Source organism: Eulemur rufifrons, chromosome 29 (genome assembly GCF_041146395.1).
Source record: "Eulemur rufifrons isolate Redbay chromosome 29, OSU_ERuf_1, whole genome shotgun sequence".
In the NCBI taxonomy this organism is placed as follows: Eukaryota; Metazoa; Chordata; class Mammalia; order Primates; family Lemuridae; genus Eulemur; species Eulemur rufifrons.
The window spans coordinates 61,586,357-61,613,222 of NC_091011.1; the positions used below are offsets into that span (position 1 = coordinate 61,586,357).

Below are 26,866 nucleotides of genomic sequence, written 5' to 3' on the forward strand. Positions count from 1 at the left end.
GTGGGCGGATCCTTTGAGCTCAGGAGTTCGAGACCAGCCTGAGCAAGAGCGAGACCCCATCTCTACTAAAAATAGAAAGAAATTATATGGACAGCTAAAAATATATATAGAAAAAATTAGCTGGGCATGGTGGTGCATGCCTGTAGTCCCAGCTACTCGGGAGGCTGAGACAGGAGGATCCCTTGAGCTCAGGAGTTTGAGGTTGCTGTGAGCTAGGCTGACGCCACGGCACTCACTCTAGCCTGGGCAACAGAGTGAGACTCTGTCTCAAAAAAAAAAAAAAAAAAAAAAAAAAAAAAAAATTTAGCCATTTTTAAGTATACACGCTGTGGCATTAAGTACATTTGTACTATTGTGCAATCATCACCACTATCCATCTCCAGACCTTTTTAATCTTCCCCAACTGAAACTCTGTACCCATTAAACAATAACTCCTTATCTATCCCTCCCCCAATGCCTGGCAACCACCATTCTACTTTCACTTTGACTACCCTAGGAACCTCATATGAGAGAAATCATACAATATTCGTTGCTTTGTGACTGGTTTATATCAGCATAAAGTTTTCAAGGATTACCCATGTGTCAAAATTTTCCTTTGTTTAAAGGCTGGCCGGGCGCGGTGGCTCACGCCTGTAAATCTAGCACTCTGGGAGGCCGAGGCTGGAGGATTTACTCGAGGTTAGGAGTTCGAGACCAGCCTGGGCAAGACCCCGTCTCTACTAAAAATAGAAAGAAATGATCTGGACAGCTAAAATATATATATAGAAAAAAATTTGCCAGGCATGGTGGCACATGCCTGTAGTCCCAGCTACTCGGGAGGCTGAGGCAGAAGGATTGCTTAAGCCCAAAAGTTTGAGATTGCTGTGAGCTTGACGCCATGGCACTCTAGCCCAGGCAACAGAGTGAGACTCTGTCTAAAAATAAATAAATAAATAAAGGCTGACTTACATTTCTATGGTATGTATATACTACGTATTGTTTTGATGGACACTGGGTTGCTTCTACCTTTTGGCTATTGTGAATAATGCTATCATGAACATAGGTGTACAAGTATCTGTTTGAATTCCTGCTTTCATTTCTTTTGCGTACATACCCAGAATTACTGGATCATAATATAATCTATATTTAATTTTTTTAAGAATCAGCATACTGTTTTGTACAATGGCTGCCCCATTTTACATTCCTACCAGCAAAGCACAGGGTTCCAATTTCTCTACATCTTTCTTTACCAACACTTATTATTCTTTTTTTGAAAACAGCCATCCTTATGGTTATGAAATGATACTTCATTGTGGGTGGTTTTAAAATTTTGATAGATTTAGGAGTACAAGTGGTGAATTGTATAGTGGTGATGTCTGGGTTTTTATTGTACCCATCATCTGAATATCGTTGTGGTTTAAATTTGCATTTCACTAATGACTAGTGATGTTGAGCACTAGTTAATATACCTTTGGAGAAATGTCTGTTCAAGTCCTTTGCCCATCTTTGAATTGGTTTTTTTGGTTGTTTTTGAGTTGTAGTTCTTTATATGTTCTAAATACAAGCAAGTCATCAGATATATGAATTGCAATATTTGCAATATAATATCTCAAACAGTTTTGTGGTGCAATTACAGTTCGCTGCCACCTCAAACTCCCAGGTTCAAGTGATCCTCTCATCTCAGCCTCCTGAGTAGCTAGGACGATAGGCACGAGCCACCACACTGGCTAAATTTTTTTAAAAAAACTTTTTGTAGAGTTGGCAACATATGCCTAGGCTGGTCTGGAACTCTTTGCCTCAAGCGATCCTCCCACCTAGGCCTCCCAAAGTACTGGGATTACAGGCATAAGCCGCCATGCCTGGCCTCAATTTTAGAACATTTTTATCACCCTAAAAGGAAATCCTATCCCATCAGCAGTCACTCCAATTGGCCCTGCCCCGGCCCTTTCTTTTTAGATTTGCCTGTTTTGGACACTTCATATAAATGAATCATACAATATGTGGCTTTTTGTGACTGGCTACTTTCACTTAGCATAATGTTTTCATTCATGTTATAGAATGTGTCCATACTTTATCCTCTTTTATTGCTGAATATTCCATTATATACTAAATTTTGTTTATCCATTCATCCGTGGATGGACATTTGGGTTGTTTTCACTTTTTTGGCTGCTACGAACATTGGTATAGATTTTTGTGTGAACAGATGACTTTCAATTCTCGTTGTTATAGGAATGCAGTTGCTGGGTCATGTGGAAACTCTTTATTTAACCTTTAAACTTTTGGGGAACTACTAGGCTATTTTCTAAAATGGCTGTACCATTATACATTTCCACCAGCTATGTATGAAGGTTCCAATTTCTCCACATCCTTGTCAACACTTGTTATTGTCTGTATTTTTCATTTTGGCCATCCTAGTGGGTATGAAGTGGTGTATCTCACTGTGGTTTTGATTTGTATTTCCCAATGACTAGTGATGCTAAGCATCTTTTTGTGTGCTTACTGGCCATTTGTCTATGTTCTTTAAAGACAGGTCTATTCAGATCCTATGCCTAGTTTTAGAATGGGTTGTCTTTTTGTCGTTAAGTTGTAAGAGTTTTTAATGTTTTGGATACAAACCATTCTTCCATCTTTAAACTATAAACCAAGGGTTTGTTTCTTCCCTCAGGAGGGTCTACGGTGGTTAACTGTGGGTTTCTCTGAAAGTAGGAAATATTCTTACAATGCAGAAATGAATTATTTAGAATTTTGAATTTACCCTGTACTGTCATTTAGGCATGTTATAAAGTTTTTCTTCCTGGATAAATCTGATCTCATTTTAACTAGCTATTAATATTATCTTTGGAGTACAAAACTTACGGGTCCCATGGCTGTCCTTCTGCCAAATTAATTACAAATTTATAGGTTGATACAACCCTCTCTTAAATATTCTATCCCTTAATATAATTACCATCTTTACTACCTTTATCAATGTCCTCTGACCATTAGCAAGATTAAAAACATATTATTTTATCACCATTATTACTATTACTATAATTATCTTCTTAATAATTTTTTCTTTGGTTAGTATGCTTTAATTTTAAAATATTGCTTTCTACTTATTGTGTGCTTACTATACCTAAGCATAGAAATAGGTGCTGCATAAACATCATCTCACTTCATTTTTACCACCCTGTGAAGTTGGTATTATTATCTCCATTTTACAGATGAGTAATTTGAGGCTCAGAACTCAAGTATGATTTCACCTGAGCCTTTAACCTTCTCAATACCACCTCAAAGAGGTAGAGGAAATATATGATGGATTTTATCATTTTGTGCTTTTAAAAATCACACGAACAAATGCATTTTCCTGTAGTTAGCTGCTGAAACAATGGACTGGAAGTCAAGCAAACTCTATTCTCAGACTACAGCTGACGAACTAGTGAATTCAGGCAGACCTCCCTAAGCCTAAGTTCCATGTTTGTTAAAAATGAAGGGTCTGAAACACAAGGAAGAACATGAACTCTCAAATCACTCCCAGCTTGTAACTACAATTCTAACTCTCACATGAAAAATTCCTTTCCATAACAGTCTTTGCTGGGCACGAGGACTCCATAAGTAGGCTTATGAACCCAGGTATTTAGTCATGAGATTCCTACCCTAAGTTACCCTAGAAGGGTTTCTTATTATCTAAAAGTGAATCAGCATTCTTAAAATAAATTACACTTTGCTAATTATAACATCTACCACTTTCCTTTTTTTTTTTTTTTTTTTGAGACAGAGTCTCACTCTGTTGCCCAGGCTAGAGTGAGTGCCGTGGCGTCAGCCTAGCTCACAGCAACCTCAAACTCCTGGGCTTAAGCAATCCTACTGCCTCAGCCTCCCGAGTAGCTGGGACTACAGGCATGCGCCACCATGCCCGGCTAATTTTTTGTGTATATATATATATATATATACACTTTAGTTGTCCATATAATTTCTTTCTATTTTTAGTAGAGACGGGGTCTCACTCTTGCTCAGGCTGGTCTCGAACTCCTGACCTCAAGCGATCCACCCGCCTTGGCCTCCCGGAGTGCTAGGATTACAGGCGTGAGCCACCGCGCCCGGCCAACATCTACCACTTTCTTTAAGGGGTGATGGAAGGGCAGATCAAAGTTTAATGAACTTGGTAACAGAGATCATAAAACGTATCATCCTTGGCCACTCTGAGTCTCACTCACGGAACTGACTACTGTTGGGTCACTTGCTGTGCCAAGACTGACATGTTTGTTTTTTTAAAAATAGAACCTCTGGATGGGCTATCAAGGGTGGGAGAAAAACTTACTTTTCAGGTCATATCCTTTTGAACTCTGATTTTTTTTCTTGTGCATACATTATCTTAAAATAAAACAAAAGCTGTAGGACAAAGTGGTTCATTTGCCCCAGACATGAGGGAATCCAGAAATAATTAAAAACACTACCAAACACAAAACTGCTTCTTTTTTATGAGAGCTCTTTTAGATAAAAGTTAAGAAATTAAATACAAACCTTCCAACTTGATATGTAGGGACAGCTGTAGTTCCAAATCTTTGCATTCCATAGTAATTAATAAATCCAATCTCTTTCAGAGAGTTCATAGCTTGTTGTACTTGGTCATCTGTTCCTGTTATATTTCTGCAGGGCCCCAAATTATTCAGAAAAATAATTTACAGTCAAACACATTCAGGGACACGTATCATAAATAACTATGGCTTGGCTTCCATGTCTCCCCCTTGTAGCTTTCCCTCTACCTCTTGAAGGCTCTTTGTTTTATTGAAAAGAATTGTGATAAAATATATATAACATTAAATTTACCATTTTAGCCATTTTTAAGTGTACAATTCAGTGGCATTAAATACATTCACAGGCTGAACGTGGTCACACCCGCCTGTAGTCCCAGCTACTTGGGAGGCTGAGACAGGAGGATTGCTTGAGTCCACGAGTTTGAGGTTGCTGTGAGTTATGATGATGCCATGGCACTCTAGCCTGGGCAATACAGCCAGATCCCATCTCAATATATCAAACAATTAATTAATTCCCACTGTTGTGCAACCTTCCCACTATCTACTTTCTAAACTTTTTCATCTTCCCAAACTGAAACTCCGAACCCATTAAACAATACCTGTCCATTCCCCTCCCTACCCACTTCCCCAGTAACCTCTATTCTACTCTCTGTGTCTATGAATTTTCCTATTCTAGGTATCTCATATAAGTGGAATCACAGGCTCTTTGTCTTTTAACACAGTATTTGAAGGGGACAGTGTCTTTCCCAAGATTCTGCTACATTTTATAGGGGTGCGGTGTCAGTACAAATTCCCCCAGAGTCAGGCCTTGCTCTGCCTTCCCTTGTTGCCACTCGTGTCAGTAGCAGCTAACCTGGACCTTGTTACCAACCGTCACAAACAGACGCAAGATGACCCAGCCAGACGCTCCCTGGTCTGTGTTCCTACCTGCAGCTCTTACCTGAGAACAACCGTGAAGTGATTTCCTTGAAGCTCTCCCAATTTCAGAGGGTTTTTCTGATAGCTGAAATTCCCTAGCTTAAAGTTCATCAAGCACTTATTCAAGTGGGCAAGTCTTTGTGCAGTTATTCTTTAGAAAAAAAAAAAAAAGAGTGGAAAGAGGATCATGAACTGTTGTCTGACTGAAATAGTCTCAGACACCTGACTGCAAGAAACAAGACTACACTACAGCTATGACCACCAGCAAAGAAAAGGTGCTGCAGCAGGCGGGGCAGGCATCTTTCTCTTCTTTCTGGATCCTTCCTTCAGCATAACAGTATGTGCTCCTGTTGGAATGATATAAACCTGGCCATTTATTATATACATAAAACCTCTTGTATTTATATACTGATGAGTAACAGAATAATATCTGTGGAATTTTCTAATTTTTGTTGGGGGTATGGGTGAGAAAAGGGATGGAGACATAGAACAATCTCATATAATTATAAAGAATGGCATCAAATATTTAAAAAAGGGTTAATCATATTTTTGTCTATCAGAAAAATACTGTAAACTCATTACAGAAAATTTGGAAAACAGAGAAAACTACAGAGAAAGGAAAAGGAAATTCACAGATTCATACCCTGAAAAAAAAAAAAATCTAACTTTTTTTTGCTAACATCTAACTTTGTATTTCCTCCCATTCCTTTTTTAAACACATGTTAAACATATATATATAGCTGGAATCTGGCTAGGAGTGGTGGCTCACGCCTGTAACCCTACCACTCTGGGAGGCCAAGGCAGGAGGATCACTTGAGGTCAGGAGTTTTAGACCAGACTGAGCAAGAGCGAGACCCCCCCATCTCTACTAAAAACAGAAAAAATTAGCCAGGCATGGTGGCATGTGTCTGTAGTCCCACCTACTCGGGAGGCTGAGTCAGGAGGATCACTGGAGCCCATGTGTTTGAGGTTGCTGTGAGCTAGGCTGACACCACAGCACTCTAGCCCAGGCAACAAAGTAAGACTCTGTCTCAAAAAAAAAGAAAAGATACATATGGCTGGAATCCTGCCACAAATCCGTACCCTGCTGCTATCATTTAATATAAATATTTCCTATGCTATTACAAAATTTTCATCAAAAATTCCTTGCCTTCTTCAATAGGTAGTATTTGTAGAAAAACAGAGTACTGAAAAGCCTCTGTCCTATCTCTATCCTCCGGTCTCCCTTCACTGGCAGACAATGTTAAGTTTCTTGTATTTCCTTCCAGAAATACTTTCTATATATATAAACGTGTATCTATTGTCTTCTTGCTTTTTTAGAAAATTTTTTTGCGGGGTAACCTTTGCGCACGCACACACACGCACACACATATACATGCACACACATACATATATACAGAGAAGAATACACAAATCATAAATGTTCCGCTTGATGAATTTTTACAAAGTGAACACACCATTGTAACAATCACCAAGGTCCTCCCTTTTAAGAAACAAATTTTGGTACATTATAAATTGTTCTGCCATCTTGCTTTTTTCACTTAAAAAGCCAAGTTAGAGATTTGCCTTCTCCATGCAGTATTTCTGAAGCTGCCTTGTTCTTTGTACGGCTGCACAGTATAGCAGCTGCCTTGCATGGATATGCTATCCATTTTTTTTTTTTTTTTTTTTGAGACAAGGTCTTGCTCTGTCACCTGGGCTAGAGAGCAGTGGTGGCTACAGGAGCTACCTCCCATGTGTTTCACTTTGTTGAAGAACATACTTCACTTTTACTCCTTTAGACTGTCTGTGGTTTCCAGCGTTGGACTTTGTGCTCACTCCTGCTACCAGGAGACATGTTCCAGCTTTGCCTGGGAGTACAGGACTAGGTCTACATGTGGATCTTGGGTACTGGGTCTGCACAAAAGGCTGAGTTCTGCCCCAAAGTGGCTAATAATGAAAGCAGCCCCACAGACGGGGATGTCTTTGCCCCACAGGCCTCTAAAGTCCCAACACTACATTAGAAAATGGGGAAATTTTATCCTACTTCCTAGTTACAAATATGTTGTTGCTGAGTTAAATAAACTGTTTAAAATTTGCCTATATAATACCAGCTTGCCATCTGATCCCTTGGAATTCTTCTTTCTTTGATAAAAACTCCCCATACTTCCTGGACACTCAATCAATTCCTTGATACATTATATATCAGCCTATTTGTTTCCTGGTTCAGTATGTGCAGAAATAGCTTGACCAATTTTCTTGAGGAAAAAAATGATCATCACCTCATTAATTAATATAAAATACAGGAGCTAGCCAGAGAAGTCAGGAAATGGGCAAATCTTGTACTCCGTTTCCCCCATCCTTGTTCAACCTTAGGGCCAAACACAATCTAGGACAACTCTAAACAGGGTTTATGGGCCAGGCTTGGTGGCTCACACCTGTAATCCTAGCACTCTGGGAAGCCGAGGCAGGAGGATCACTTGAGATCAGGAGTTTGAGACCAGTCAGAGCAAGAGCGAGACCCTGTCTCTACAAAAAATTAGAAAAATTAGCCTGGTGTAGCGGTGAGCACCCATAGTCAAGCTACTAGTGAGGCTGAGGTACAAAGATTGCTTGAGCACAAGAGTTTGATGCTGCAGTGAGCTATGATGACGCCATTGCACTCTAGCCCAGGTGACAGAGCAAGACTCTGTATAAAAAAAACAAAAACAAAAAACCCACAGGGTTTGTGAAGCAGGTATAGTCCAGACTTAAGGCAGTGAGTGGCTAAGAGGCACCAGGCCCTTGACTTCAGATATATGGGGACAATGGAAGAACCCAAGGGCATGAATTAATCTAGCAATTGTACCCCAAGGAATTCAGAAAGCAGAGGATTAATATGAACAGAGTGAGAAATAGGAGGACAGAACTCTTCTTTTGTCAGTAACTATTGCTACAGAAACTGAGAGAATAATTTAGAGTCAGGAGCAAAAAGGAATCAAATAGGCAACTTGGCTGTCCTAGAGACAGTTCCCTAGAGACTGCTTCCTGATAGCACCACGGAAGTACCTGATAGCGCTACTCTATTTTTTAAATTTGAGGTAAAATTAACAACATAAAATTCATCTTTTTAAGTTTCATAAAGTATACACTTCAGTGATAGTCACAATGTTGTAAAACTGTCAGCACTATCTAATTCCAGAACATTTCCCTCACCCCAAAAAGAAACTCCACGGCTATTTAGCGATCACTCCTATTCCGTCTCCCTGCAGCCCCTGGCCACCATTAATCTTTCTGTCTCTACATATTTCCCAATTTTAGACATTTCATATAGATGGAATCATACAATATGTGGCCTTTTGTGCCTGACTTCTTGATGCCATGTTTTTAAGGTTTATCCATGTTGTAGTATGTGTCAGTACTTCATTTCTTTTTATGGCTGAATAATATTGTCTACTCTTGAATATACAATAGACATTTACTTCTGAATCCCACCAGCACAGCAAAAAGAACTATACTCAGTTCTTGTTGGTGCAGGGGCCCCCTGAGAAAAGATGGAAGGAAGCTGACAATGTTTGTGTGACACTGTTCACAGTTGTAACTGTGATGATCCTGCATAAACAGCTCTTTATAAATTCACAGAAAATTCAGTGAAACTAGGGAACATGAAAATCTTGCTTTTATACATCAGGAGCCAACCTAAGCAGCATGTTGCACAGAAAACCTTTATTAACAAAGCCAGGCAAATACTGGCCCAAGCTCAGAAAGGAGACCGGCAGGAACAGGCAGGAAAAGAAACAAATCACTCTGAATGAGAATGTTCCCGTCTGAGATCCTGTTAAAATGACTAGGTGGCTTTAGAGTTACATGAAGCTGCAAAGAAGTAGTGCTGATCCCCAGGATTAATCAATCCAGCAATCATTCAAGTCCTTGCGTGGCAGAGTGTTTCTCCTGCTCGCTAGTTCTCACGGGAAAAACCACTCTCCCCCGCCCCGCGTATCCACTAAGCCGACCAAGGGTGGCAGCCTGTATCCGCAAGATAAGTGCTACGTCCTTTCAAAGGGCCAACGTTTAGGTGTCTAATATGGTTTCTTACTAAGTCAACAGGAAGATGATAAAGGCAGCAAAAGTCTGTAAGGACAGAGCAGCATCCTGATCAAGTATGACACCTGCTGGCTGACCAAGAAAAGAAAGAAAAATCCTCAGTCTTCAAATACTCAGAGACTTCACATCATAAAATGCAAAATAAGGCCGGGCGCGGTGGCTCACGCCTGTAATCCTAGCACTCTGGGAGGCCGAGGTGGGCGGATCGTTTGAGCTCAGGAGTTCGAGACCAGCCTGAGCAAGAGCGAGACCCCATCTCTACTAAAAATAGAAAGAAATTATATGGACAGCTAAAAATATATACAGAAAAAATTAGCCGGGCATGGTGGTGCATGCCTGTAGTCCCAGCTACTCGGGAGGCTGAGACAGGAGGATCGCTTGAGCCCAGGAGTTTGAGGTTGCTATGAGCTAGGCTGACGCCACGGCACTCACTCTAGCCGGGGCAACAGAGTGAGACTCTGTCTCAAAAAAAAAATAAATAAATAAAATAAAATAAAATGCAAAATAAAATTATGAGACGCCATTTTGACCCTCAAATTAGCTCATGATTTCCACTCCCCCCAGCCCCCAACTATAACCGTGTGCTGGGGTGGATTCTGAGGAACTAGAATAAAGGTGGTAACTGGTATCAGCTTTCTGCAGGGCAACTAGGCTTTCCTATCAAAAACCATTAGAATTTCATATTCCCTTTAAGTCAGTGATCCCACTGCTAAGTTTATCTTAATGAAGTTGTTACAGATGCGTGCCAAGATTTAGCTACACATCTGTCACAGACTTGCTTATAAGAGCAAGAAACAGGAAACAATGTAAACATTCAAAAATAGAGTAAGAGTTAATAAATTAGGATATATTCATATATTTAATTATATTTTGCTATATATTAACAGGGAATGAGGTATATCATTTATTGTTCGTGTGAAAAGAACATTTTGTATAAATATTTTGGTAAAAGAAAGAAAAAGTCCCTCAAAAAACATACATCAAGTTGTGAACGAGGTGATCTCTGAGGGAATACAATTATGGCAGAACTTTCATTTTCTACCTAGTTCTTTCTGTGTTGAAAACAAAATGAACCAACTTATCTTTTTTATCAGGACAAAAATTCACAGAGCCAGACCGAAATCACAGGAATTGATCACAATATGTGAGATACGAAAGTGAAGGCAAAAACCTTCTGTTGTGTCCTATATGCACAGAGTAAGGAAAGCCTGAGCCCTCAAACTGCCACCTCCCCCCACTCTCATTCATCTGAGTGTCTGGTGAGCCCACTGGCCCGTCACCTGCAGAGGCTATTTCAAACCTGCACACTCCTTTCAAGTCCCCTTATCTGCCGCCTGCCCCCTCACCCCCAGCAGACAACTCTACATGCTAGCAGTCACAGGGAGGAAAGGAAACCAGGCCACCAGGTAGGAACACTGTTCACCTTCAAGCATGTCCTCCTGCTCTCTTTCAAACACATCAACATTTGCACACCTCACCAGTAAAAGAGATGGAGAGAAGATGAACTCTTCTTCTACACCATGGTAAAGGAAGAAAAAGACTGGAATAATCCACTAGGATGCAACCAAGAGCTCAACCACTACATCATTTCAAGTGAATCAGAAAAGTGGTGGGAAAGAAGCCTGATTGGATTATGGGGGCAAGAGGAGACAGCACCTCAAATTCTTTATGAAAAATTGGGAGAATTACAAATAAATATATAAAGTGGGGACAGCAAACATAGACAACTTTATTTTTAACTGTAGTATAACTGACATTCAGTAGACTGCGCATATTTAAAATGTACAAGTTCAAAATGTGCATGTGGATAAGCCCATGAAACCATCACGACATGCAAGATAACGAACGCATCACCTCCTAAAATTTCCTCCTGTCCCTACGTTATTTCTCCCTCCCAGCACTCCTAACCTCTGGAGGTGCAGTAAGATGAAAGCCTAAGATTTTCGGATGCCACATAGCTATTAAATTCATCCTTCCCTTTTACCTTCACTGTGACCGAGCAGGATCAAACCTCTGTTCTTCCTCCCCAGAACATGGCAATAGTGCTGATCTCCAGTTTCATGCATCTTGCTCTGCCTGTGACCCCTAATCCAGCCTCCACACACAACTGCCCCTGTTTAGATTAAGGTCAAGTCAAAGGTCCTTAACATGACCTAAAGGACCCTTCAGGATCTGCATCCTGCCTACCCCTCAAACCTTTTTCTTGCTACACTTTCGAAAAACTAAATTACATGCCAGGTACCGAATGCACTTTCCCATGTCTTTTCAGAAGCTCTTTTCTTGGTTTGGAACAAACAGCCCTAGACTCTCCCCAGCCCCAGGAAATCCCTACTCATCCTTCCAGAATCTAGGCTGGTGGTTCCCAACCAGCGGCAATTCTGCCTCTCAGAGGATATTTGACAATGTCTAGAAACATTTTCTGTTATCATAACTAAGCAGGGAAGGGGGGCTGCTATTGTTCTATAGTTGGTAGAGACTAGGGTTGCTGCTAAACATCCTACAATGCACAAGATAGTCCCCACAACAAAAAATTTTCCAGCCCAAAAAGTCAATAGAGCAGAGGCTGAGAAGCCCTGATCTAAATTAAAACTCAAGCATCCCATTTTTTGTGAAAGCTTTCCCTGCCTGCCCTCTATGTCCAGTCCCTTGCTTGCTGAAAGGCATACCCTGATATCCAGAGCATACATCTATTTCAGCATTTATCTTGCGCAGGATAAGTTTTGATTTACTTGTCTGTCTGCTCCATTAAATTATAATTGCTTCAAAAGCAGAGACCATCTTTTTTAATCTGTAGAACAAAAGAGCTCACTATTTTTTAATTAAAATTTAAATAACATACCTATATTTAATAATAAATGAACAAAATAGAGAAAGAAGCACTTATACTCTTGGCTCTACCACAAAAATCCTTTAAAAATTACATAAATAATACATGTCTGATATAAAAACATTAGGAAATACAAGCAAGAAAAAAAAAACAAACAGAAAAGTAATTTTTAAATAGGCAGAGGTACCATCTAAAGATGGAAGAGATAAACCTACAAAGTAAATTTAAGAATTCTGAAAAGCAGTCCTAGTATTTTTACAGTACAAATCATGTCATGGACTCTCTACTTACCTGAGAACAGCAATTTCTTGAACTGTTATAGCCCTTTTATCTTTGGTTCCCATGTAGGAGAATATATTTGGCTTGACTCTGGTAAGAGAGACAGAAAATCATCTGAAGACACACACCATAAGAAAATCATCTTTCTTATAATTTAAATTTTGAAATAAATATACTTAAAAACATAACGCAGTAAGAGAAGAATTAGGAGACACTTTATTTAAAAAAAATGAATCCAGGAAAACATAAACTAATATGTAAGCTAGAAAAGTAAGTGATAGCTGGGCACAGTCCCAGCTACTCAGGAGACTGAGGGAGGACTGCTGGAGCCCAGGGGTTCAGTTCAATGCCAACCGGGGCAACACAGTGAGACCATAACTCATTAAAAAAAAAAAAAAAAAGTAAATGATGCCTGAACAATTCCCTTTTTAGCAGTACCTTAGAATATCTGTGGCTATTAGTTAAAATCTGGTGTTCAAAGACTTGGCTAGCCAGTAACAAAAAAGGAAATAATGCACTTCCTATTGATCATCTACAATCATTAGATTACATAAAACTGTGAAAATGAGGAAAAATGCATTCTAGGGATATAATGTACCACTTTGAAAATTTTTTATCTTCATTTTTAAAAAGTAATAGTGTATGAATTTTCCTTAAATGCATGCTATGGCTTTGTACAAAGTCAAATGCTAAACCAGGACTCTAAATAGTTTTTTTTTTTTTTTTGAGACAGAGTCTCACTCTGTTGCCCAGGCTAGAGTGAGTGCCGTGGCGTTAGCCTAGCTCACAGCAACCTCAAACTCCTGAGTTCAAGCGATCCTCCTGTCTCAGCCTCCCGAGTAGCTGGGACTACAGGCATGCGCCACCATGCCCGGCTAATTTTTTCTATATATATTTTTAGCTGTCCATATAATTTCTTTCTATTTTTTAGTAGAGATGGGGTCTCGCTCTTGCTCAGGCTGGTCTCGAACTCCTGAGCTCAAACGATCCGCCCACCTCGGCCTCCCAGAGTGCTAGGATTACAGCACCGCGCCCGGCCTCTGAATAGTTTTAATATGAAGATACAAGGAAGCTAGTTAACTAAGACATATTTTATTAACTTAACTGCTCCATATGAAAAGGAAAAAAATAGGAAGTATTTCTTGAACCCAAGCAATCCTCAACTCCAGATCTTAGAGGAACTTCTTCCTCTACTGTCTGTTCCTGTCAGGAACAGTCTATTCTCTTTGGCTCAGTTTACAGACATGGTACCATAGACTCTCTCCCAGGGAGCTAACAAATAGAGCAAAAAAAAACAATGTTACTTAATTGGATTCCATGTGTTATGGGCTGAATGATATCCCCTAAAATGCGTATGTTGAAGTGCTGGCCCTCAGTACCTCAGGATGTAACTGTATTTGGAGACAGGGCTTTTAAAGAGGCGATTAAGTTAAAACGAGGCCTTTTGGGGTGGGCCCTAATCTAATCTGACCATTGTCTTCATAAGAAGAGATCAGGACATACACACAGACACCAGGGGTGCGTGTGCACAGAGGAACAGCCACGTGAGGACACAGTGAGAAGGCAGCCACCCGCAAGCCAAGGAGAGAGGCCTCCAAAAAATCCCAAACCTGCCGACACCTTGACCTTGGGACTTCTAGCCTCTAGAAATGAAAGAAAATTAATTTCTGTTGTTTAAGCCACTCAGTCTGTGGCTTACTGTGTTAGGCAGTCCTAGCAAACTAATACACTACGTTACCATATTTAAACTGAGTTAAATATATATTAGAAAGCAAATTTCCATAGCATACAGATTTGCTGTGGTGCCTGCAACCATTTCTATTTTTTAAAAAAGCTTCGGCACCTTGCCCACCCTCAGAGATCCAATCTCTGCTATATTTGCACTCCTATGAGAAAATCTGACTGGTCTCAGGTTTTTCCATTTCATCAGCCTCCAGGAATTGGGAGCTCCCAGTTTGGTAAAGCCAGACTTTGCAACCACGTCAAAGTATATGCTTTCTGGGGAGAAAGTTAATTTTTATTTTCAGCCAGATGGACTGGTAACTGTCAACTGTGAAATAATTTACTAACAGAATTTTCACCCTGAATTATTGGCAATATGCATGGGAATCAAAGAAAATTAATTCACCTATTGCCTAAGAAAACTATTATTGGGAAGCACATTTGCTATCTATGATTTATGCCCCTGCTCCTTTTTCCATTATTGTGGAAAGAGGAAAATACACTCCTGGTGTTTGATTTTGTATGAGCATAAGGACAAGATACTAACCTTAAATATTTGGAGAGTACATTAATAGCATCCATGGTGTCTTTGTTTTCCTTGTATAGTACAAAGTGGCAGTAACTTCCCCTAGATTTTGGCCAAGAATGTTTTCTTGGATCTTAAAAAACAAAAAAGGAAATATTACACATACCACAATAAAAGTTATTTGAGGTTTTTCTTATGAAACCCTTCAGAACTTATTTTTCACTGTAGAACCTTTCAGGGAGAAATCAGATCTAGTCTGACAGGAAATACAGGTTAAGTGGTTATAGCTATGTAGACTATAGGCATTAAACCTTCTGTGATTGGACGCTTAACATTTTCTGTCCATATTTAAAATCCAAAGCTAAAATGCAAGTGGTGTGAAAATGACTCAGACTAACCAGCAGTCTTCACAGAGGAGGGGTGTGGCACCCTCCCAGCCCCCAGCCATGTTACTTTAGCAGCACGTGTCCGACAGGTGGGCTGACTAGCTCTCTGGAACACATGCAGTCCAGAAGGAATAGCAATTAGTTCGGAATCCACAAGACTTGCTTTATATCCACAGTCAGGTGTTCACGCATACGCGAGCTGGATGCCTTACGGTGGCAGTGGGGGTGTTGAGCAAAGCTTGTGAGGAGTTGCCTCAGTGACAAGATTAGATTTTTTTTCCAAAGGCTATTTCCATCACAAAAGTTTGGCTAATGTCTACCTGACAGAGCGGGAGTAGCTGGCATTCAAGACCAGATTGTCACCCCTGGGGAAAAGGAAACTAAAAATCAAGCCAGGTTAAATGCTAACTTCAGAACTAGTGTTATTCAGTTGTTCAACTCTTTTGGAGACCGACAAACATAGCATGACCTTGGAGAACCTAATTTTTAAAACTGTTCTTTGAATTGAACATTTCAATTATGCTACAATCTAAAAACATTTATTTAAACAATATAAGATTCATATTTAAGCTGCTCAAAGAGTCCTTTGAAAAATCGATACTTTTGAGAAAAATATGTAAGCCAAAACTGCACTTTACAGACACTGTACAGTAATATTCATGAGTCTTCTGTGATATAGAGCTGCAGTCGTTATCTGAACACACTAGTTTATTTGATTACTCTAACTCCATGAAAGAAAACCTATGCAAAAATATTTCATACAATCTCTAGAAAGAGTCCTCTAGGTTTAAAAATGTTCCTTTGTCTCTGTGCCTAAAATAATGCTTTTGCATGAACTCATGAATCCTTTACCTTCAGAGGCTTAAGATATTTCTGGTACTGAACTTACTTGGATATCTGGCTTTGTCAAGGCAAAAGCACTGCCTGATAGGTTAGTGATTTAAGCTACAATGTGAAGAACAAAAGAATCAGTAAACCAGCTTAGAAAACTGCCATAGCATATATGCCTAGTGAATCACTTTTCCTTCCTGATTAATACGTGAGTCTTTTGTCTTGGACAGAAAACTATTACAAGTATTGTTTTAGCTCTTAGTGTGAATTCCTCACAATTTCTTTAGAAAATTGTTGAGTAGAAATAACATATTTGGTATTCCTTCCAGCTCACTGTCAGTTAAACAAAGTTGTCTATGCTTAGCACTCGTGACAAAATCACTGGCATTTCACTTTCTCTACATGAAATGCCAAGCACTCTTACCTGCTGCAGTTCTGACCTCTGTCCAAGTGCACAGCATGAAGAGCACAAGAGAGCAATGTTTAATTTATAATATTAAAGTGCTTTAGAGGTGAACATGCAAATGATGGCATGGTAGGTTTATACCGAGGACTTCTGCAGCACCTGGTAGTTATGTGGTGGGTGAAAAGCCACTTAGACATGAACAATGGAATGTTGTGGAGGCAAACAGTGAACAAGTAGAAAACTCACCTACACGTACAGCCTCCCTGTCCTCAATCCCTTCACAATGGGCATGTCAGTTCATGCTCAAGGCTGCACGGTCTGTACCCATGGGATGTAGCAAAAGGTTTAACGCTAAAACACCAATTGCTTCCCTATCCAGAGATTTGTTTTCTTCAATATGGGAAGACACGTACCAAAATGCCATTTGTGATTATGTTTTGGTAGCAAGACTGCAAGTATTTATTGCTTTGCTTTGTGCTTTTCTGTGTTTTATGAGTCTTCCTGCATTGAATTATAAAGATTTTTTATTTGAAAAGTGTTGAATGATTATAGAAAACAGTTATCTAAATTCTTTATAGATTAAAAGAGATTTAAGAGATGATTTAGAGACTTTGCCAAGAGTGCAGTGCTCTGACCTTGTTTTTTTTTTTTATTTCAGCTTATTATGGGGGTATAAAATTTAAGGTTATATATGTTGCCCATGCCCCCCCACCCTCCCGAGTCAGAGCTTCAAGCGTGTCCATTCACAAGACAGTGCACATCCCACTGATTATGTATGTATACACCCATCTCCTCCCCACCCCCCACATCTGCCCAACACCCAATTGGTGTTATTCCCAATTGTGCACTTAGGTGATGATCAGGGAAACCAATTTGCTGGTGTGACCTTGTTTTTTATCATTTACTTTAACAAGCTATCTGTATGTAAGAGACATTTTTGAGATAGAGAAAAACTGGATGTGCAGTGGGTATTATATATTAAGAAATTATTATTACATTAATCTTTTTTTTTTTTTTTTTTTTTGAGACAGAGTCTCACTCTGTTGCCCAGGCTAGAGTGAGTGCCGTGGCGTCAGCCTAGCTCACAGCAACCTCAAACTCCTGAGCTCAAGCGATCCTCCTGTCTCAGCCTCCCGAGTAGCTGGGACTACAGGCATGGACCACCATGCCCGGCTAATTTTTTCTATATATATTTTTAGCTGTCCATATAATTTCTTTCTATTTTTAGTAGAGATGGGGTCTCGCTCTTGCTCAGGCTGGTCTCGAACTCCTGAGCTCAAACGATCCGCCCACCTCGGTCTCCCACAGTGCTAGGATTACAGGCGTGAGCCACCGCGCCCGGCCAAGAAATTATTATTGATTTTGTTGGATGTGATAATAATAGTTTGGGGTTTTAGTCGTTATCTGGTAAATACATACTGAAGTATTTATGAGTGAAGTAATGTGTTACATAGAATTTGCTTTAAAAATGCCCCAACAAGAAAATAAAAGTAGGAGGGAGAGAGCAAACTGAAACAATAGAATGTTGATAATCTCGAAGATGGTTTATGGGTACATGAGGGGTCCATATACTACTTCCTCTATTTGTGTGCATGTTTGAAAATGTCCAAATAAAGTTTTTAAAAACATTTGTGATAAAAGTTGATGAAGTGTAGCCACATATTTTCTTAGTGACCCCTTCAGTGCCTTCACAATTAAGTATAATGGGAAGAAATAAATGAAGCCACAAGAAAATGAAATGCTGTTATACCTTAAGAGAAACCATGACAACCGAGGATGAGTTTTGGCTCATAAGCATGCATCTTCTATTAGCAAATCTAAGCACTGAGCATGCATATATTATCTCCTCTGCAAATAACAGATACAAGTATGGATTCTTTTTATAGGTGCACTCAATATACAAAATAGTAAGCATATGCATTAACTGGGAATATTCTGAATAACAGAAAAATCAATGAGTCTTAACTTATTTTTGATAATTTGTTTGACTTTATAAAACTTCAATCCCTAAGCAGCGTATATTTAGCTTAACAATTAACTGAATTTAAAATTACTTGTAGACATTTTTGAGACATTCTGATTTATAATGCAAATGCAAAGAATTCTCAGGCTGGGTAATATGGTTCCTATTTGCAAAAGGTTGCTTCCACCTTCTGAAGGTCTGACATGTCAGTCTGGTAGAAACGGAAACCAGATGATAAAAGGGAAACCTAGTTCAAGAAGATCCATGTATTGAGCACAGAGATCCCCATGAATAAGGAAGGAAAAATGTCTATAGCTTGAGCAAGATGACAGGATGGGATAGCATGCAGAACATTCTTTCCTTCTTATTCAAGGTCATTCCCACCGCTGCCACACCCCAGCACATCAACCTTTCGGCTTCCTCAGAGATCCTGCTTCTTCCATTATCTTTATTTTATTACTCTACTCCTTTTTGTTTTTTTTTGAGACAGAGTCTCACTCTGTTGCCCAGGCTAGAGTGAGTGCCGTGGCGTCAGCCTAGCTCACAGCAACCTCAAAGTCCTGAGCTCAAGCGATCCTCCTGTCTCAGCCTCCCGAGTAGCTGGGACTACAGGCATGCACCACCATGCCCGGCTAATTTTTTCTATATATATTTTTAGCTGTCCATATAATTTCTTTCTATTTTTAGTAGAGATGGGGTCTTGCTCTTGCTCAGGCTGGTCTCGAACTCCTGAGCTCAAACGATCTGCCCACCTCGGCCTCCCAGAGTGCTAGGATTACAGGCGTTACTCTACTCCTTGAATGTTCACCTTCCCTCTCCACTGGCTCTCTCCCTTCAATATACAAATACCTCACAACACTTCCATCTTAAAAGCCAAACCTATGTTCCCCTCTCCTTAACCATGTTCCCTTCCCTTCTCCTTGTCTTTGCAGTTTGTATATACTACCTTCCATCTCAGTTGGCTGTGTAAACTGGTTTCCAACCTCATCATTCCACTAAAACTGCTCTGGCAAAAAGACAACATTGATTTCCACGTTGCTAAACTGAAGGACAGCTTTCAGAGTTCTTAACTTGCTGGACCTCTCTGTAGCATTTTCCACTGCTGAGCACTGATTATTGGGATTCCCTATTCCTGTGGATTCCCTAACACGAGTCTCTCCCAGAGAGCTTCTCTGTACTGTCTGGCTCTCCCTCCTGAGTCTCTGTGGATCCTTAGATCCAGGAACCCCTCTGAGGAACCATTCATTTTCAGAAAGTACAGAGAACCTATACATATCACAAGGCCAATTTTTTTTTTTTTTTTTTTACGTAAGTTTTTAAAAACAAGTTCTTAGAGGCATTTGGAATATATACTATCTACTTTAAAATATAAATTAATTTACCTGCTTACGTAATGTTGTAATAGTTACATGGTATTTTCAGAAAAATACCGTATGTATGCTTTCGTAGGTACAGAAATGTGCCCTGTCAGACTGGCTAAACATACAAAATAATGCTGAGTTTTAACAGTTGGTAATTTGTGGTGTTTGGGTACCATGATTTAGAATCTACTACATCTATGTTTTAGGATCTACAGTTCTACTGGAGAAAGTTTAGGCTAATAATATAGCAAATCTGCTAGATAATGCATAAACCATCAATAACAATTTATATCAGGGTTTGGTAGTAAAAAACAAAAGCTTAAAAACATTACAAATTGCAAAGCTTTGCAATGATGCTTTAAAAGCTAATTCATTGCAATGCAAGGTGGCCCAGGAGGACCAGCTGTCTTTGGTAGTGTGCTCTATTTGCAGGGCCATGAACAATAAACTCCAGATACCAGATACCAGCTTCCCTTCCTTTCCCAGGGGCGTTTACTTCAGGCCACTCGCATCGTAGTGGGGAACTGGGTCTGTAAAAGGTGAATGCAAGTTCCCAAGCGCCTGTCTGCGCTGGAGAACCACCTTCCACGAGGAGCTGGGAGGGATCAGCTCAGATGGGAGAGATTTAGTCCATCTTCGAACAAATGCCACAACACCTCAAGCCCAAGAGGTGTGGAGCTCTAGGCAACAGTTGATCCAATCTGACCTGCCTTCATGCTGCTTTTTGAAGTGAGAAATTATCATGTTACTGAACATGTCCAAAGGGAGATGGGGAAGAGTAGTTCACAACACACAGCTCAGTGAAATACTTGGAATATCTTAAGGAAATTTTGCATTGAAAAAAATGAAAAGTGAGTGTGGCCTGAGCAGAGAAGTGTGGATAAAAACAGAATACGAGAAATTTGGCACCAGTCACTTAAAGAAGGAAAAGGGTAAAAAAAAACCCCCAGAAAACAATAATGGCCTGCAAATGCCCTCCCTCCCCTCACAAAACCTAGCATCTCCTAGGAAATGATGATCGCTTCTAAGAAGCAACCAGTCAAAAAAATATAGCTTTTGCCTTTTCCAATCTGCTTCCTCATGACCACACCGAGAAGAACAAGACCCCAGCAGGCTTCCCACCTGGGTTCTTTGAGAGAATGAAGACCAAATACCCTGAGGCATCACAGTATGTAGAAATCATCTTCTCTCCTCTATATCCAGAACAGTTCCTAGCTATATATCATCCTTGGGAACAGCTGTTCAAGTCATTTTCCACTGGGCTTACCTCTCATGAGCCATCCTGACCGAAGAAAGGCTGCTACGGTACCATTTTATACTGTGACCCAGACAATACAGAAACATACCGTAACCATGACATTAGTTTGCAGATTGAAAGGTGATTAACGTGTGCCCCAAGCAGTTCCAGAACATAGCACCTTGATTTTCCTTTTAGTATCCACTGAGAACTGGCTTCAGACCTCCTCCTCCTCCCCAACTGCTCAGGTTTCTCATTTCTCTATCAATATCCAGACTTGCTAATTTGACTAGATTGTTTTCTCAGGCATAGTTAAATTTTATTTCTGCTCCCTTTTTTCTTATACTCTCTTATTTCACTAGAAATGTGGTTATAAACCATTAAGCTTCATTCACAGTGTTATCTTTTAAATTAACCTAAGAGAATACTGACAAAGCTCTAATAACTGACAGTCTTTTGTTACATAGTCTTGGCATGTTCTGCTCTAACAAATATATCTAGAAATAACTCCATTAATAGGGGCCATCGCTGGTAGAGGAGGAGGGTAAGGAAATAACTTTTTCCTGTTGTAATTTTCATTAAGATTTTCTCTGCTGATCTCATAGGTAAAAGAAAAAAGTCACTTAATTTTTCTTAAATTTTCTTAAAGGTTATATGCAAATAGAGATTTTCATGGCTGTCGAAAACACATTAGAGGGTAAGTATCAGAGGGATTCACTGTACACCCATTTCAAATGAATGATACACAGTGAAGATGGGCAAAGACAAAGGGGAGTCTTTCCATCGATCCCACGGCTTTTATGTGCGACTGAAGAAGGTACTCACAGTTGGAAAGCAGTAACTCTTTCAACAAAGGGATCTTGCAGGAAATATGCCACTGGGATAGGTGACAAGCATTTTTTGTTCATCTGAAAGCTTTCTTTCCTCCATTAAGAACACAGAGTGAACAATAACCCTTCCATTTTCTTGACTTGCCACCCAGCCCACTCTACTCTTCAGGGAACATACCAAATTCCCAAGGCTCTCTGTCTCTTAGGTAGCACATAATTTCAGCAAATCTTTACTCACATAAAAGACCTAATGCCCCCTACCAGACAGGCAGGCTGCAGGACTGTGCTGGCATCTGAAACAATAATATTCACCCTTCTCTGAAGGAGTGACATGATCAGGATCCTTCTGTGAACAGCAAAGTAGCCCTTGAGCATGAACAGGTGACGGAGGAGCAGGGTCGGCCTCTCTGGGCCATCTGCGTGAGAAGCCAGTCAATCACACACTTACTTGCCAAAGCCTTTCTTCCAGCTGCGTGGTAGGCTACAATGTATTTCTTCCCCTCTCTATCCTCTGTTTTTGTCTCTAATCCTGGAAACAGAGATTTGATAGCTTGATGGATGACGGTTCTTTTCTCTTTGGTGTCCTCAATAACCTATTGAAAAAACAGTGACACCACTAACTTAACAAACATTAAATAGGGAAGTAACACAGTGAATTAGTAAAAACACTGCTCACCTTAGTAACGATGTGAAATAACAAAAGTGCCTGGGTATGATTTCAGAAATATTTTAGAGCTTCACAATACTGCAAATCCTAGGAGCCTGCTGATTGAGCATGTCCATCTGCCAGGCACTGCATGGAGCACTGCCCATTCATCCATCACTTTAATCCTTGTCATCGCCCTGTCATACCACCATTATAGCCCTTTAGAGATGAGGAAAATGAGGCCGGGAGACGTTAAGGAACGTGCCTAAGGTTGCACAGCTGGAGGGTGGGAGAGCTGGATCTGAAATCCAGACTGTCTGGCCCTGGAGCCACTATCACAGATGCTCCCTCACGGTCTCTGCTGCACAAACACCTCAGAGCTCACAGGTGGAAATGCAGGCAAGTCGGGCCTTTGGTATGTGAGAAACTCAATTTTTCTAATAGTCCAATCTATTAATACAACCTACTGAATTCTATCCTATACAAATTCTTTTATAGTGAGGTTCTAGCAGTTGGTTCACAATAAAAACCAACATAAAGAAATTTACACTTATTAGTTACATGACTGTTTCAGTTTTCAAGTGTGCCTCACACTAAGAAACACATTTTATTTACCTCTTTACTCAATAACCACAAATGTGTGTGCATATGGCCTGATCAAAAAAATTGAAAAAAATTTCACAAAAAAATATGCTTGCTATGTGCAAAGCACAAATATTTTCTATTTTATCTTTTTCCATTAAAAAATCCTGGTTGAGGCCGGGCACAGTGGCTCACGCTTGTAATCCTAGCACTCTGGGAGGCCGAGGTGGGTGGATCGCTCAAGGTCAGGAGTTCGAGACCAGCCTGAGCAAGAGTGAGACCCCGTCTCTACTAAAAATAGAAAGAAATTATCTGGCCAACTAAAATATATATATACAAAAAATCAGCTGGGCATGGTGGAGCATGCCTGTAGTCCCAGCTACTCGGGAGGCTGAGGCAGTAGGATCGCTTAAGCCCAGGAGTTTGAGGTTGCTGTGAGCTAGACTGACGCCACGGCACTCACTCTAACCCAGGCAACAAAGCGAGACTCTGTCTCAAAAAAAAAAAAAAAAAAAAAAAATCCTGGTTGAGACCCACTAAATTGACCTCATGGGCTGCAACCTGCAAGCTGAAAACATCAAGATATACAACAACTGCTACTGGCTAAACTTGACAATATTTTTTTTTTCCCCAAGACTCGTGGGCTAGAGTGTAGTGGTATGATCATAGCTCACTGTAACCTCAAACTCCTGGCCTCAAGTGATCCTCCTGCCTCAGCTCCTGAGTAGCTGGGACTACAGGCTCACGCCACCATATCCGGCTAATTTTTCTATTCTTTTGTAGAGATGGGGTCTCACTCTTGCTCAGGCTGGTCTCGAACTCCTGGCCTCAAACAATCCTCCCACTCCAGCCTCCCACAGTGCCATGATTACAGGTGTGAGCCACCACCGTACCTGGCCTAAACTTGATAATATTTTAACAAAACAAAAAATGTAAAAGAAAATAAACTACATTGCAATTAAGGGTAAGTGACTTCTTCGTATCAAAAAGTGAGTCTAGATCTGAAATTACTGATAGCAGTAAGTCAGAATCATAGTTGGTGTATATGAATACATATTTAGACCCCAAAAATTCACAAAGTCCTTTCTTCTCATTTTATAAATGAGGAAACTTACCCATAGTTTATGCCCTTTAAAAGTAAGAACTTTCAGTAGATGGCACAACCACAGTTTTTAAGATGATAGCTAATTTTGCCACATGTGTAGGAAAATGTATATTATGATAAAACTCTGCATTGTACAAACAAGGGCAATCTGAACCATTCCCCCTGGACTGCTCTTAAAACCTAGTTCTAGGAATTTTCACCTTGGCATTGTAGAAGATTCTATTTATGGGTAAATTCGGTAATTGAAGATCCCTAAAGTTGTAATACCACATACTTTTGGGAAGTCTGGGTGGGGTAAATTGGTACAAAATGATTATAGTATAAACTTAAAATTTTAAATATCTCATGCTACAAGATTCTTAAAGTCTTGTAACACATTTACTTTATGCTATAGACACCACCTAGAGCTGTTCTGTCCACTATGGTAGCCAATAACATCATTTGGTAACTAAGCACTTGAAACATGTCTAGTTTGAACTGACATGTGCTATCAGTGTAAAATAACACTGGAGTTTAAAGACCTGGGAAAAAAAGAATGTAAAACATCTGATTAATAGTTTTAAAAATATTGATTACATATTGAAATGATAGTATTTTGTACTAGGGCAAATAAAATACATTGCTAAAATTAATTCTACCTTTTCTTTATTTTTTTTTTTTGAGACAGAGTCTCACTCTGTTGCCCGGGCTAGAGTGAGTGCCGTGGCGTCAGCCTAGCTCACAGCAACCTCAAACTCTTGGGCTCAAGCAATCCTACTGCCTCAGCCTCCCAAGTAGCTGGGACTACAGGCATGCGCCACCATGCCCGGCTAATTTTTTCTATATATATTTTTAGTTGGCCAGATAACTTCTTTCTATTTTTAGTAGAGAAGGGGTCTCACTCTTGCTCAGGCTGGTCTCGAACTCCTGAGCTCAAACGATCCACCTACCTCGGCCTCCCAAGTGCTAGGATTACAGGCGTGAGCCACCGCGCCTGGCCTAATTCTACCTTTTCTTTTTACTTTTTAAAACATGGCTACTAGAAAATATAAAATTAAAAATATGGCTTGCTTTACAATTCTATTGGATAGCACCAATCTAGAAGAATAAAATTTCCATAACAAAAAGCTTTAACAAAGGCATTTACTATTCTATTTACAAGCTGAGCTCTCCTTTTCTGGAATAGCAGAGTAGACCCGAGATAAGCAAAGAAATGCTCCCTTCTTCTACCTTCTTCCCCTTCCCAGAACCCCATTTGAGACCAAGAAGCTGTTGAAGCCAGAGTCTGAACAGGGTCACACACCTGACCATCAAGCAGCAATGGTCCTATTACAGTAGACACTATATACTGTCACTCTGTGGTTCTAAACAAGAGTTTTCTTTTTTGATTTTTGGTCACTGTAAAAAATTTTTAAACAAAAATGTAACTTTTTGGCCAGGCATGGTGGCTCACGCTTTTAATTCTAGCACTCCAGCAGGCTGAGGCTTCACTATTACTTGAGCTCAGGAGTTTGAGACCAGCCTGAGCAAGAGAGAGACCCCATCTCTACTAAAAATAGAAAAATTAGCCGGGCATTGTGGCACACACCTATAGTCCCAGCTACTTGGGAGGCTGAGGCAGGAGGATCGCTTGAGCCCAGGAGTTTGAGGCTACAGTAAGCTATGAAGAAGCCACTGCACTCTACCCAGAGCAACAGAGTGAGACTCTGTCTCAAAAAAAAAAAAAAAAAGGTTACTTTTTTTTTGGACCATAGTTTTATATGGAATACTGGCTACCTGTCCCTGATAAAAACATTTTTTAGTGTGATGCCCTTTTAAGTTCAAGAGGAAAAAGTTATCCTTTTGGTAACCATTGTAATTTTTTCAACGGACACTTATTAACACCCACCCAAAATGAAGCAATGAAAACCCTAAAAATCTTTTCATATATTTTTGGACCATTTACCTCAATGGCAACACTCGTTTCCTTATTTTTAAAAAGCTGGAGCTCTTCCAGTCGCTGCTTTTCTTCGGCTGTCAAAACTGTAAATGTATCTTCTGAAGGGTCCTTTAAAATAACCATGAGAACTCACAGTGAATCATATACAGAATTCAAGGTTATTGTAGCTGTACATTTCTAAGATCTCTAGGAAATGCTGTTTTTATTCAGAAGGTGACTTTTGCTAGAGAGCTACCTCCTCATCCATTGGAACGGATAAGTCATCCAAATGGCTGATCCGTCCATCTTTTCCTATCTCGTGAACAACGAAGTCAGAGTATCTGATGAAAAGAAAACACAAACTTTCAGAGGATTAACGTATTGTTTCCTATTAATTGGATAAAGTTTATCAACATTAAGCCTTACTATTGTGCAAAACAAGGAATTAAAAAAAAATCTTTAATGCAAAATCACTGAGTTATCTTTTCTGGTTTCTTAATGAATGTTGAGCCACACCTTGTCTCAGGTTTTACATGAGACCTAAAAGAAAAGACCCTCTGAGCTTCTAGAATATTATTCCAGAGAAATGCATAAACAAAAGCTTATTAACATTACTCTGTGATTATACAGACAGCCCACACTAAATTGAATCATAAAATACAGCAGTTAATTAAATCAGAACCCAGTAAGTCTGCCATGAACTACCCTGAAGATTATCTTTATGTTAAATATTTTACAGGTATTATTTAAAAATCCTCTCAACAACCCCAGTGTGGTATTATAATCCATTTT

The 26,866-nt window shown here is 39.8% G+C and overlaps 1 protein-coding gene across 2 annotated transcripts in view; it reads right to left on the bottom strand.

Annotated features, from left to right (window-relative positions):
* The window catches only part of PUS7 (pseudouridine synthase 7), a 48,134-nt gene that overhangs the window by 12,887 nt on the left and 8,381 nt on the right, over window positions 1–26,866 (bottom strand). Inside the window, exons 3-10 of one of the 2 annotated variants that reach the window (XM_069461746.1) lie at window positions 26,331–26,415; window positions 26,102–26,203; window positions 22,293–22,437; window positions 16,472–16,489; window positions 14,852–14,963; window positions 12,595–12,672; window positions 5,437–5,565; window positions 4,483–4,608 (exon numbers count right to left, since the gene is read on the bottom strand). In XM_069461746.1, coding sequence (XP_069317847.1) covers window positions 4,483–4,608; window positions 5,437–5,565; window positions 12,595–12,672; window positions 14,852–14,963; window positions 16,472–16,489; window positions 22,293–22,437; window positions 26,102–26,203; window positions 26,331–26,415 — 795 coding nt within the window. The remainder of the gene's footprint in view (window positions 1–4,482; window positions 4,609–5,436; window positions 5,566–12,594; window positions 12,673–14,851; window positions 14,964–16,471; window positions 16,490–22,292; window positions 22,438–26,101; window positions 26,204–26,330; window positions 26,416–26,866) is intronic. The other variant, XM_069461745.1, reaches the window with a different exon arrangement.